The sequence below is a fragment of the Boleophthalmus pectinirostris genome, unplaced genomic scaffold (genome assembly GCF_026225935.1).
Source record: "Boleophthalmus pectinirostris isolate CB_2022bp ecotype Guang Dong unplaced genomic scaffold, ASM2622593v1 HiC_scaffold_16, whole genome shotgun sequence".
In the NCBI taxonomy this organism is placed as follows: Eukaryota; Metazoa; Chordata; class Actinopteri; order Gobiiformes; family Gobiidae; genus Boleophthalmus; species Boleophthalmus pectinirostris.
The window spans coordinates 33,325,319-33,337,395 of NW_026571095.1; the positions used below are offsets into that span (position 1 = coordinate 33,325,319).

Genomic DNA, 12,077 nt, shown 5'->3' on the forward strand with positions numbered 1-12,077 from the left:
GTACTGTGAGATTTGGATATCGTAACATGTCCATCAGTCTGCCCCAGGGCAGCTGTGGCTACAGTAAAAGTTCTGCTGCTGCTGTGTATGGAGTGAAAGAATAAAGACAGTGTAGAGCTTTGAGAGGCTTCGACAGGCCTGTAAAGTGCATTACAAGTGTAACACATTATTATTATTATTATGAACGGCCATTAACTGAGCAATAAAATGTGTGTGTTTCAGACCAAAGCTGCAGTGAACACAGAAGCACAGAATCAGCATAAAACAAACTTCAGACAAGCAGGTCCTCACTCAGACAGAGCAACTCTCCACATCAAACCAACTTCATGCCTTCATCAAACTCCACATTCACACACAGTGCAGACAAAAGCCCTGGAGGACCAACGATCTACAGACAAAAGCCCTGGTCCAGTGAGCGTGTCTTACCTGGTTGGTGGACAGTGTGGCTGTGCGTGACAGAAACATCTGGACCAGGATGTGCAGAGTGGAGGTGAACAGCCCGGCGGCGATGGCCCAGGTGAGGGGCAGGGGCAGCATGCTGTAGGTGGCAAACAACGTGAAGAGCACGTAACCAACCCCGTCGCCTAGCAGGCCGTACCCCAGCCCGGCCGACAGGATCTGCGTCGTCATGACAACCCAGGTCACCACGCCGCTGTACTGCAGGTAACTGTGCGACGCCGCGTCCTTCCGCACCACCACCAAGGCACACACCACCACCTCGATGCCCGTGAAGAAGCCCAGCAGCGCCCCCTTCACCGGGTCCATGCGCGTGGACGCCAGGGTCAGATGGAGCACCAGCAGCGTGAGCTTGGTGACCACGTCCAGAAGGTTCATGACCACCACAGACTTGCGCCGCTGGCCCAGGAAGTAGCGCTGGTAGAGGCGCTCCAGGTCACGGGACTTGAAGGCGTTGCGCAGCGTGGGGAAGATAACGCCGCGGTACGAGTAGCCCCAGTTCAGGAAGAAGTCCGAGTTTGTGGGAGCGCAGTCGATCTGGAGGAAGCCCAGGTCGGACGTGCGCTCTGGAAACACCTGAGAGGAACAAGATACAACATGATCTGTACGTGTCACATGTGAGGAAAGATTAACCACGATCAAAAACACATCGCAAGTGTACCAAAGTGCTTATGTCAAGTATTACACAAAGACTTCATGAAAATACGTGTACTATTAAATAAACCTAAAAATACGGCAGATGTGAAACCTTCTCCACTGGCCCATCGTACCCACCCCTTCTCAAACAACAGTAATGTAGATGACCTCTAGTGGTGTTATGTGAGAATACAACGGGAGTGGGTCTGTCTAAATCAGGGATCACCAAGCTTCTTTTCTCTCAGGGCCACATTATCGCTCCTGACAGTGACGGTCCTTACACTGAACAGAAAAATAATCGGTCGTCCACTGCTCTGTGAAAACGCGGCGCTCTCTGTCAGCTTTTCGTACTTTAACACAAATCATTTTTTTGTGTCTTTAAGAGCTCGAGCTTAGTCAGCGTCCCAGTTTCCAGACAGTTAGTACAAGTTTCCAGATTCCAGATAGTGAGTTGTAAGAAGCTATGTCACATTCCAGATGGTTATGTCACAGATCGTAATCTCAAGACCAAACTGTTTAGCTGAGCTGTGTGGAGGGAGGGGGGTGAAATAAAAAAAAAAAATCGCTTTTTTTTTTTTTTTTTTTTTTTGTATGGAAAGCTCTCTATAAATAAAGTTTGATTGACTGTCATGTGACAAAATGTAAATACCTCATAGAACAATTAAATACAATACATTAAATACATATAAATACTTCATATAAATATATATTTTTTTTAAATCTACAAATTACAAGATGCAGATGTGTTATTATTTGCCAAAAAGTTATAATTAGGTCTAATTGAAGATGGCAGCTTTAAGGATCTTAAAATTGACACTTCTGTTTGCAAAAATGTTCTATAACGCTTGTTCTGTGGTAGCCTGATTCTCGCAGTGTTAGGATTCGTTCGCTCGACGGTTGGCGATACTTTTTATCATTTAACCAATCGCTGCTATTTGGTTTTGATGTATGTAATGCGCTGCAAACGGGGCTAACTGGTTGATTAAAGCGTTTCCCAAAACTCCGTAGGAAGGAGGACAATAACGTCTTTCCCCTTGATCAAATTCACCAAACATTCTCTTTATTCTGGCTTTAAATCCTCCATCTCGGGAATCGTTGACAACACAGAATATACGGCTTTTCGCTGATTGGCTGGTGCCCGAACTTGCACCAGGGGTTTTGTGAACCATCTAGTGTATTTTGATTCCTGACCTAGATGCTAGAGAGAAATGAAATTGAGTGCTGAAGCCTGACTAGTTCTGTGGCATGTCAGGACACAAACAAGGCAAGTTTATTTGTACAGCACAATTCGTACACAAAGTAATTCAAAGTGCTTTACAGAATAAGAAATACATTAAAATCATAATAAAAACAAATCAAAACATAAATAATCATGAAGATTAAAATTAAAAAAGAGAGACATAAATTGGAGAGAAGAGAGCGGAATGAAAACCTTTCAGTCATATGCACAGTTAAACAGAAATGTTTTGAGTCTGGATTTAGAGTCTGTCTCACATGTTCAGACTGTTCCAGGTTTTAGGTGCATGAACCTGAAACTCTGACTCCCCTTGTTTAGTCGTGACTCTGGGCACCAGCAGGAGTTGGTCCCTGAGCTCCTCAGAGTGTGAGATGTTCATATGACACTAACATGTCACAGATGGACTTTGGTGCTCGGCCATGGAGACACTTGTACAAGCAGAGCTGCTTTAAAGTCTCTGAGCCACAGGAGCCAGAGCAGAGACCTGAGCACAGGACTTATGTGCTCGTACTTCCTAGTTCGAGTCAGGACCCGAGCTGCAGCGTTCTGGATGTTCTGGATGTTCTGGATGTTCTGGATGTTCTGGATGTTCTGGATGTTCTGGATGTTCTGCAGCGTCTCACAGCTCGTTTGGAGAGACCAGTGAGCAGAACATTACAGTATCTAACCTACTGGAGACAAACGCATGGATAAGTTTCTCCAAGTCTGATTTAGACAGTAAACCTTTGATTTTTGCTCTGTTTTTTAGATGGTAAAAGGCTGCAGATGTTATTGATTTGATGTGGCTGTTAAAGTTCAAGTCTGAGTCCATTATTACCCCTAGATTTCTTGCCTGATTTGAAGGTTTTAGAGAGAGAGACTGGAGGTGACTGCTGACACTGTCCCTTTGTTTCCGTGGACCAAACACTATGACTTCAGTCTTGTCAGAGTTTAGCTGGAGAAAGTTGACTCGATGTCTGGGTAGTTTTGCGTTTTTCCTCCCACTCCGCGCTAAAACACCACCTCGTGATGTCATCGGGTGGCAGTCTGTTCCCCTTCAATGCACTTATAATCATCCTTTTATGCAATTACACGAAATGAAATCAGCCGTCCGTTTGAGAAGCTGAGTCATAAATGTCCGCTCTCCAGAACGACTCCGGGACGATCTCTCCGTCTTCCTCTCATCACCGCAGTCTTTAGCTCCTGGCTCCAAGTTTGTCCCTTTAATAAACTCCTCACTGTTCTCACTCATCTGTCCCTCGGGTTCAAACAGTCAAGTGACAACCTCTGCCTGGGCTCAGTGTGGTTGTATTTAAGGCTGCAACTAATAAATCTGCATTTTTTTTTTTTTTTTTTTTCAATGAATCATCAGAGTGCAAGTATAGGCTCTGTGATTTCCAGTGTCTAAACCAGGACTGAACCAGGTCTAAACCAGGTCTAAACCAGATCTAAACCAGGACTGAACCAGGTCTAAACCAGGACTGAACCAGGACTAAACCAGGACTGAACCAAGACTAAACCAGATCTAAACCAGGACTGAACCAGGACTGAACCAAGACTAAACCAGATCTAAACCAGGACAAAACCAGGTCTAAACCAGGACTGAACCAGGTCTAAACCAGGTCTAAACCAGGACTAAACTAAACCAGGAACCACTAAACCAGGACTAAACCACCAGGACTAAACCAGGTCTAAACCAGGACTAAACCAGGTCTAAACCATGAACCTAAACCACTAAACCAGGTCTGAACCAGGTCTAAACCAGGTCTGAACCAGATCTAAACCAGGACCTCTAAAACCAGGTCTAAACCAGGTCTAAACCAGGACTAAACCAGGTCTAAACCGGGACTAAACCAAGACTAAACCAGGTCTAAAACAGGATTTAACAGGTCTAAATCATGCTGGACTAACTACATTTTGGGGTATGTAATCTGTAATCTGTAGGGGAATACATTTTAAAAGTCACCTCCCCAACACTGGTGATTTCAAGTACTATGTCACATCACTGAAGACTGCCTTGATTACAGTCAGGTTGAATACCTCTTAGACCGATCACACTGAGCTCTGTTTGTGTCAAAACATACAAGCGGCGCACACTTCAATTAGGGGCAATTAGAGCAAAGAAGAGTGAGAAGAATCAACAATCTAAACACCAAACTCTTATTTATTTATCGAAGGGAAAAGAAGTGATGGAGTTTTGGGGAGGAGACGTCTTCTGCGTTTGAGAGACACGTGATACAAATGGACCGTTTCAAGTTTGTTCTATGGTCCCACTCCTACGGAAGCTGAGAGGGGTCACAACAAACGCAAACGCCGCAACAAATACAAATAAGACAACGCAACAAAAAGCCACAACACACCAAAAAAAAAAAAGCCACAACAAACCAAAAAAAAGTCACAGCACAACAAAAAAGTCAAAACACAACAAAAAAAAGTCACAATACACCAAAAAAAGTCACAGCAAACCAAAAAAAGTCACAGCACAACAAAAAAAAGCCACAACACACCAAAAAAAGTCACAGCACAACAAAAAAGTCACAACACACCAAAAGAAAAAGCCACAACACACTAAAAAAGTCACAACACACTAAAAAAGTCACAACACACTAAAAAAGCCACAACAAACACTAAAAAAGCCACAACACACAAAAACACACACACAACACACAAAAAAAAAAAAAAAGCCACAAAAACACCAAAAAAGCCACAACACACCGAAAGAAAAAGCCACAACACACTAAAAAAGTCACAACACACTAAAAAAGCCACAACAAACCAAAAAAGCCACAACACACCAAAAAAAAAGCCACAACACACTAAAAAAGCCACAACACACAAAAAAGTCACAACACACCAAAAAAAAGCCACAAAACACCAAAAAAGCCACAACACACCAAAAAAAAAAAAATGTGACAACATACCAAAAAAAAAAAACAAAAAAAACACAACACAACAAAAACCACAACACACCAAAAAAAAAGCCACAACGGAAATGACTGCAGGACTCTATTTTAATACAAACGCCGAAAGAAACAACACAAATCCAAATGCCGCAACACATTACAAAGCCACAACGGAAGTGACCGCGGGACTCTATGTGTTGTGGTTTTTTAATGTGTTGTTGCTTTTTGATGTGTTGTGGCTTTTTGATGTGTTGTGGCTTTTTGATGTGTTGTGGCTTTTGCGTTTGTGTTGTGGCGTTTGTATTTTTTGTGGCGTTTGCATTAAAATAGAGTCCCGCGGTTATTTCTGTGGTGACTTGTTTTGGTGTGTTGAGACTTTTCTTTTGGTGTGTTGTGGCTTTTTTTTGGTGTGTTGTGACTTTTTGTTGTGTTGTCGCATTTGTAGTTGTTGCGGCGTTTGCGTTTGCTGCGACCCCTCTCGGCTTCCGTACATTCCAGACACGTTTGGACTGTAACAGATTGTAAAGGGGACTGGTCTCTCTGCTCTGTGGCGGAGGCGGCTCACTGGTCGTCCTCCGCGCTCCGCTGGGTACAAGACGCCATCGGACTGACAGGTGCACACAGATATACACACTGACAGGTGCGCTCAGATATACACACTGACAGGTGTATTCAGACATGCATCGTCTTTAGCTTTATCCATGAGACAGATACGAACCGCAGCATGATTCTCCCCCATGCAGAGCAAAAGCAAAACGCTCCACACCGACATCAACACAAGAGCAAATACAGGTTTGTTAGGGCTGGACCTGGGTAGTACGTGGATGGAGACCACAGGGAATGAGAAGTCCGAAAGTGGAGCAAGTGACAAAAACTGTTGCTGTGTCCTTAGGCAAGACGCTTCACCCACATTGCCTAGTCTGAATGCGGTGTGTGCGAGTGCTTGTGGTGCAGATTGACTATTCGACGACTGACAATTTCAAAGCCCCTGATATTGATACTGTCTCATCACATTAAACGATACGACATATTCCGACATTTTGATAGTTTTGCACACCTCTAGTTGAGGGTGGGCAGTTTTTGTTGTTTTGTATTTGTTGTGGGTGTTGCTCTGTGTTTTTGTGTTTTGTTTTTTAAGTGTTATATTCTGTTGTCTGAATAAAAAAAAAAAAAAAAAGTTAAAACCACACTTGAGGACATTCTCCATAGAGACTGTATGTTTTATTAGCCAGGCCGGTGCCACCTAGTGCCTTCGCCCAATTTCATTTCTTTCCAGCGACTAGGTCAGGAATCAAAATACTCTAGATGGTTTACAAGAACCCCATAAGTGCCATACATTCTGTGTTGGCAACGATTCCCGAGATCGAGGATTTAAAGCCGGAACAAAGAGAATGTTTGGTGAATTTTATCAAGGGGAAAGACGTTATTGTCCTTCTTCCTACAGGATTTGGGAAAAGCTTAATATGCCAGTTAACCGCGTTGGCGGCGCATTACATACGTCACGACCAAATAACAGCGATTGGTTAAATAAAAAAAAAGTACCTGCCTAATGTCAAGCAAACAAATTCTAATGCTGTGAGGTCAGACGGTTTCTACAAAGTGAAACTGGCTAATGAAGCAGGCCAGAACATTTCAGGCAAAGCAAATAAACCAGACCAAATAAACTTTTGTCCACTCGACAAACTGAATTTCTCCTTTGCCAATGCACCTTTAAAACAAAAATAAACTCTTTCATTCTAACACTGCAAGGTCAGACAGTTTCTACGAAGAGAAACGTAGTGAAACCAGCTGATGAATCAGGCTGAGTAGTACGTGGATGGAGAACACTGGGAATGCCAGGTCCCAAAGTGGAAACAAACTGTTGTTGTGTCCTTAGGCAAGACACTTCACCCATATTGCCCAGTATGAATGTGGTGTGTGTGAGTACAGGTGGTGGTCGGAGGGGCCGATGGTGCAGATTGAGCCTCACTTCTGTCAGTTTGTTCTGTTCTATAAACCATTTTGACCTCAGAATGAACAGGTATTAATGTGGTAATAACTAATGTGGATAGAGAATAGAGAATTAAAAATTACCTTGACATGTGTCTATTGAGGAGACCACGATGGACGAGTGCGACTGAAATGTTTGTTACTGCTCGACTGAACACTTTGCAAGCTGCGCTAAGAATTTTAATGTACAGTTTTATCTGCAGCCTGAACAAATCAGACAATGAAATAATAATGTCACTCACAAATTTGAGATTCAGTGCAATAAGATCAGTCCAACATGTGGAGACACTGGTGTGGCTGTCTTTTAAAAACATGAATGTTTATTGTTTTGTATTGTCACTGTCCTTGTCTGTTTTTTAAATGGACCAAGAGTCCAGAATAAAGATGATGATGATGATGATGATGATGTGGTAACTTAAGAAACAAACAACAAATTAATTGTCCAAGAAATCCCTAATTAATAATAATACTAATAATAACATTATAGTTCTAATACAGATAAACATTGTAGAACCTTTGTTTTGGTTTCATATTTTGTCCTGTTAATTTAAATCTAATTTTGACAGTAAATTTGAAACCATCATATTCTTAGCCTGATTCATCAGCCGGTTTCACTTCGTAGAAACTGTCTGACCTCGCAGCATTAGGCTTCGTTCGCTCGACTGTAGGCGGGTACTTTTTTTTTTTAACCAATCGCTGCTATTTGGTTGTAACGTATGTAATGTGTAAATAACTGGTATATTAAGCTTTTCCCAAATCCCGTAGGAAGAAGGACAATAACGTCTTTCCCCTTGATGAAATTCACCAAACATTCTCTTTGTTCCGGCTTTAAATCCTCGATCTTGGGAATCGTTGACAACACAGAATATATGGCTCTTCGCTGATTGGCTGGAGCCCGAACTCACACTTCCGGGATTTTTGCGAACCGTCTAGTGTATTTTGATTCCTGGCCTAGTCCCTGAAGAGAAATGAAATTGAGCGGAGGCACTAGGTGGTACCATATTCTAGGCTCTGGGTACAAATCACTTGGATGGACCCACACTTCATGTTGTTGTCTCTACATATAGGCGACTTTCAGCTGACGTCATTGTTATTAAAAGCCCGCGTTGCTGCTGGGAAATAATTTGGTCGGAGGCAAGAAACACGATAGCGTCAAACACAGTGCGTATTTATCCCCGATAATGGTAAATTCCTGCTGCATTATCGGATGCACAAACAGAAGCACGGAAGAAGGAAAATGTCTTTTTCGTATTCTGAGTGAAAAGAACCGCTAACGGTGAATTAAACGGCTTTCAAACATCCACAGAGCAAACGTAGAAGATCCTAACAAACCGTGGACTCCAACAAGTTCAACAACACATCGAGACTCTTGGAGGTTTTCATCTTTTCTGCTGTGAATGGCCCAGGAGTTTCCACCAAGTCATTGTGGATATCGCCCAAGTGAATATTTGTCCAGGTAGTTGGTGATTCTGACCAGAAATTTGGTTTGGTCCACCTTTTGTCGGGGTTGAAAAGGGTGATTTGGCTCCATCGATGTTTATGACCAATTTCTGGTCAAATGGTCTTGGGTCCTCTGCCGTTAGAGTGGATAAATAACCGGGATCAATACCCTTTACGTGCTTTCTCGCTCTGTCCGTCATGTTGAATTAGTGTTTCTTGCCGCCGACCAAAATAATTCCCAGCATGCAACGCGCGCTTTTGTCAACAATGAAACCACTACAGACTTGTCGCTCTGCACTCTCCCCTGAGTGAGTAGCACCTCTTACTTAGTCTGACCGGACTGCCCCGCCCTGGACACAACGCTTTCTCTCAAACGTCCACGCTCCTGATGTTGTTTACAAAACGCAGTTGGAGGTATCTGACCAGACCCCTTTATAAAACTCAGCGGCAGAAGATGGTTTTTGGTTTCGTTTCTCTCGATTACCTGACGTGTCAGCTTCACCGTGAGGATAATATTTTTAAGAAGACTTGGGAACCTTTTTTTGATTGGTTACTGGACTTGAGATTTCAGCTATTATGAGTAGGATATTTACATTTTGAAATGGGTTTATCTGTGTCTAATATATGAATGGGCCAGTGTTATTATTTTGTTGATTATTTTGTTTGAAAATGCTTAAAATCAATAAATATATATGCAAAAAAAAAAGCACTTGGAACACGGTGCGACTCTTTAAACATAAACCCCAAGTCTAAAGCAATCAATCACAGTTTTTTCACGAACCTGTGCCCCCTCCTCCCACCACCCTGGTCCCTCCGTCGTTGCCCCCACCTCCTCCCCTCACCTTGGTCCCTCCGTTGTTATGGCTGAGCGAAGCGCGGCCCCCGGAGCCCTTCCTCTGGCCCTGCTCCGGCCCGTACTCCTCCTCGTCGCGGCTGCTGTGCTCGTGGATGAAGCGCTGCTCGGTGATGTGCCGCACCGCGTTCTGCCACAGGAGGCGCTTGGCCCGTCCGGAGCTGGGGGTCTTGTTGATGGTGTAGAGCTCCTCGCTGGCCCCGGAGCAACGCACCTCCGACAGCTCCATGGCCTCGTCTCGGTGTCCCCCCCCCCAGCTAAAGAGGCTTCATCCTTCGGCGTTTACATGAGGGAGAGTCGACAGCGGACGGCGAGCTACTCCTCCTTAAGGCTGAAACGACTAAACTACGACTACTACTACTACTTATGTCCACAGTTGGGCCAGAAATCGTTTAGTTTTTACTCTTAAATATGTCAAACGTACAATAACAAACAACTACGAGATTACAGTTCCTAATTTCTGCGAAGAAAACTTACATATGTGGTTAAATATGGTTAGAATGTTCACTTTTTTGTGCTTGGAGACTTAAAAGTAGCCCCAAGGTATTCATGGTTCTCCGAGTAAAACTTTACAGTCATTAACGCTCTCCAAATGCTGCAGTCACTCGCGATTCACTTTCTACCTAAACCGACAAGAACCCAAAGGAGCGACTGCCAGACTATATTTAGCCACCGACGCTCTGGTTCTGCGGTTTTTTACATCGCAACGCCGTCTTCTCCTCCGCGTTGGAGCTCCAGCATGATATATCTGAACCTATATCTGCGTGTTTAGATCTTTCCTGCATGTCTGAAACATCCGCGACCAACTGTTTCGCGCGTGCAACGTCCAAAAAAAACGGCCCTTGGCTTAAAAAAAAAAAAACGCCTTCCCGGAAATGCTCTTTCTGCTTCGCAATTTGTGCAAAATTAAGTTACTTCCGCTCAAAACGTCCACGGATTCCTGCTACTCAATGTCAAGGCTGCACACAAACCACCACCCTCACCCAAAGTCTGTCAAAACAAGTCGTTTTTTGGTTACGATTTGAACACAATTAAGTTACTTCTACTTACAATTCCCGATTCCTGCAACTCAATGTCAAACCGTGGCAATTTCGAAATGTTGCACTATCCATAGGCTGCGTTCAGATCACATTCTCTGATATTTGCATACGAAACGAGCATAGAGCTTTCCCCCCCCCTCCCCGCGGGGCCTCGTTTACGAATCAAAGCAACAGCGCTACGAGCCAAACCGCTATCAACAGGATCACTGCAGTGTGCGCGGCCGGTGGAGACGGAGCGGGCGCGCCGGAGAAACGCTTATGTCCCCGCCAATGTCATCAGCGTTAGCCGCATGTCCTCTGCGCCGCGCGGGCTATAGGGCAGGGCACCTCCTCTTACGCGCGCTAAGACTGAACACAAGACGCGCGTGCATTTGTCAAATTGGGGTAGAAGATAGCGCGGGGTGAACTTGAACCATGGCTATTCTTGGGTGATGAGCGGCGCGTAAACAGGTGAGGTGATGTACGCGTGTGTTTTTTGTTTTTTTTTTTTAGGAAATGAAAGCAGTTCAGATACTACACCCGATTGCGTAAAAATGAAATACTTGATGGTGACACGGGTAAGGTGAGGACTATGCAAGCCCGTCTTGAGTCCTAAACCAATACTAGATGCATGACAGGCAGGAGGAGGCAACCTGTCCAGTTGTTTAACCAGCGTCTTCCGCAGAGCTCCACAGCGATCCTCGAGTCAAATTGTTTTTTTCGTTTAGTTTTTTTTTAGTCTATTCCACCTTTAACGCGTCCACAAGCAGCCACGAGGAGCAAAAACCAACACCGAAAGCGTCCCTCCCCGTGTCTCCTCAGACCTCCGCTCCTCTCCGCTCCTCCACGCTGCGGTGCGGGTTTAGAGCCCCGTCCAACGCGGCAAAAACACGCGCGTCACAGGCGGCAAACGTGCGACCGCCGCGCCAAAAGCCAGCGCGCGTGTGCCCCCGACGTTTTCCTCCGCATGCGGCAGAAACGCGCCCGGGTAGGAAAAATAAAAATAAAAAACAAAAACACACACACCGTTGCGCCCGAAGTATCTCCCCGCGTCTGTCTCCCGCGCCTCGGTGGTGTCCTTTGTATTCCGCTCCGTCCTCGACGCGTGGAAGGAGGAGAGTGATGAGCTTCTGAGAGGCGCGAGTCAGCTGCCGGCGCCCTGACGTCACTCCCCCCCGCGCGCGCGTGTACGTCTCGGTGTGTGCGTCTGGCAGCGGTGTGTGTGCGCGCGCGCGTGTGTGTGTGTGTGTCTCGGCCCACGCGTTTCTTATGCGGCGTCTTGTTATAGGGCACTGTCTGCGCTGCACTGATGGAATTTACAGGAGGGGGACGTGGGAGTAGCGCCATTAAGCGGGACTGAGGGAAAAGACCGAGTCCGTGCGCGCCGAGTCCGTGCGCGTGGACCCAGGCTCGGTCTAAGTCCAAGTCCAGTCCAAGTAAGACCGAATCCCAGACTAAAGACTAAACTTTAGCCGGAACTGAACCAGAGCTGCATCCGGACTTAACCTTGAGCCAAAGTCAAAGCGAAAACAAAGCGAAAATGGAAACTTAAGAATGAGATAAGA

The 12,077-nt window shown here is 45.0% G+C and overlaps 1 protein-coding gene across 1 annotated transcript in view; it reads right to left on the reverse strand.

Moving 5' to 3' along the window:
* The window catches only part of adcy8 (adenylate cyclase 8 (brain)), a 150,147-nt gene extending 140,425 nt beyond the window's left edge, over positions 1-9,722 (reverse strand). Inside the window, 2 exon segments of the mRNA XM_055151450.1 lie at positions 427-1,032; positions 9,483-9,722. Of these exon segments, the coding sequence (XP_055007425.1) occupies positions 427-1,032; positions 9,483-9,722 (846 nt within the window).
* Positions 9,723-12,077: the final 2,355 nt, after the last annotated feature.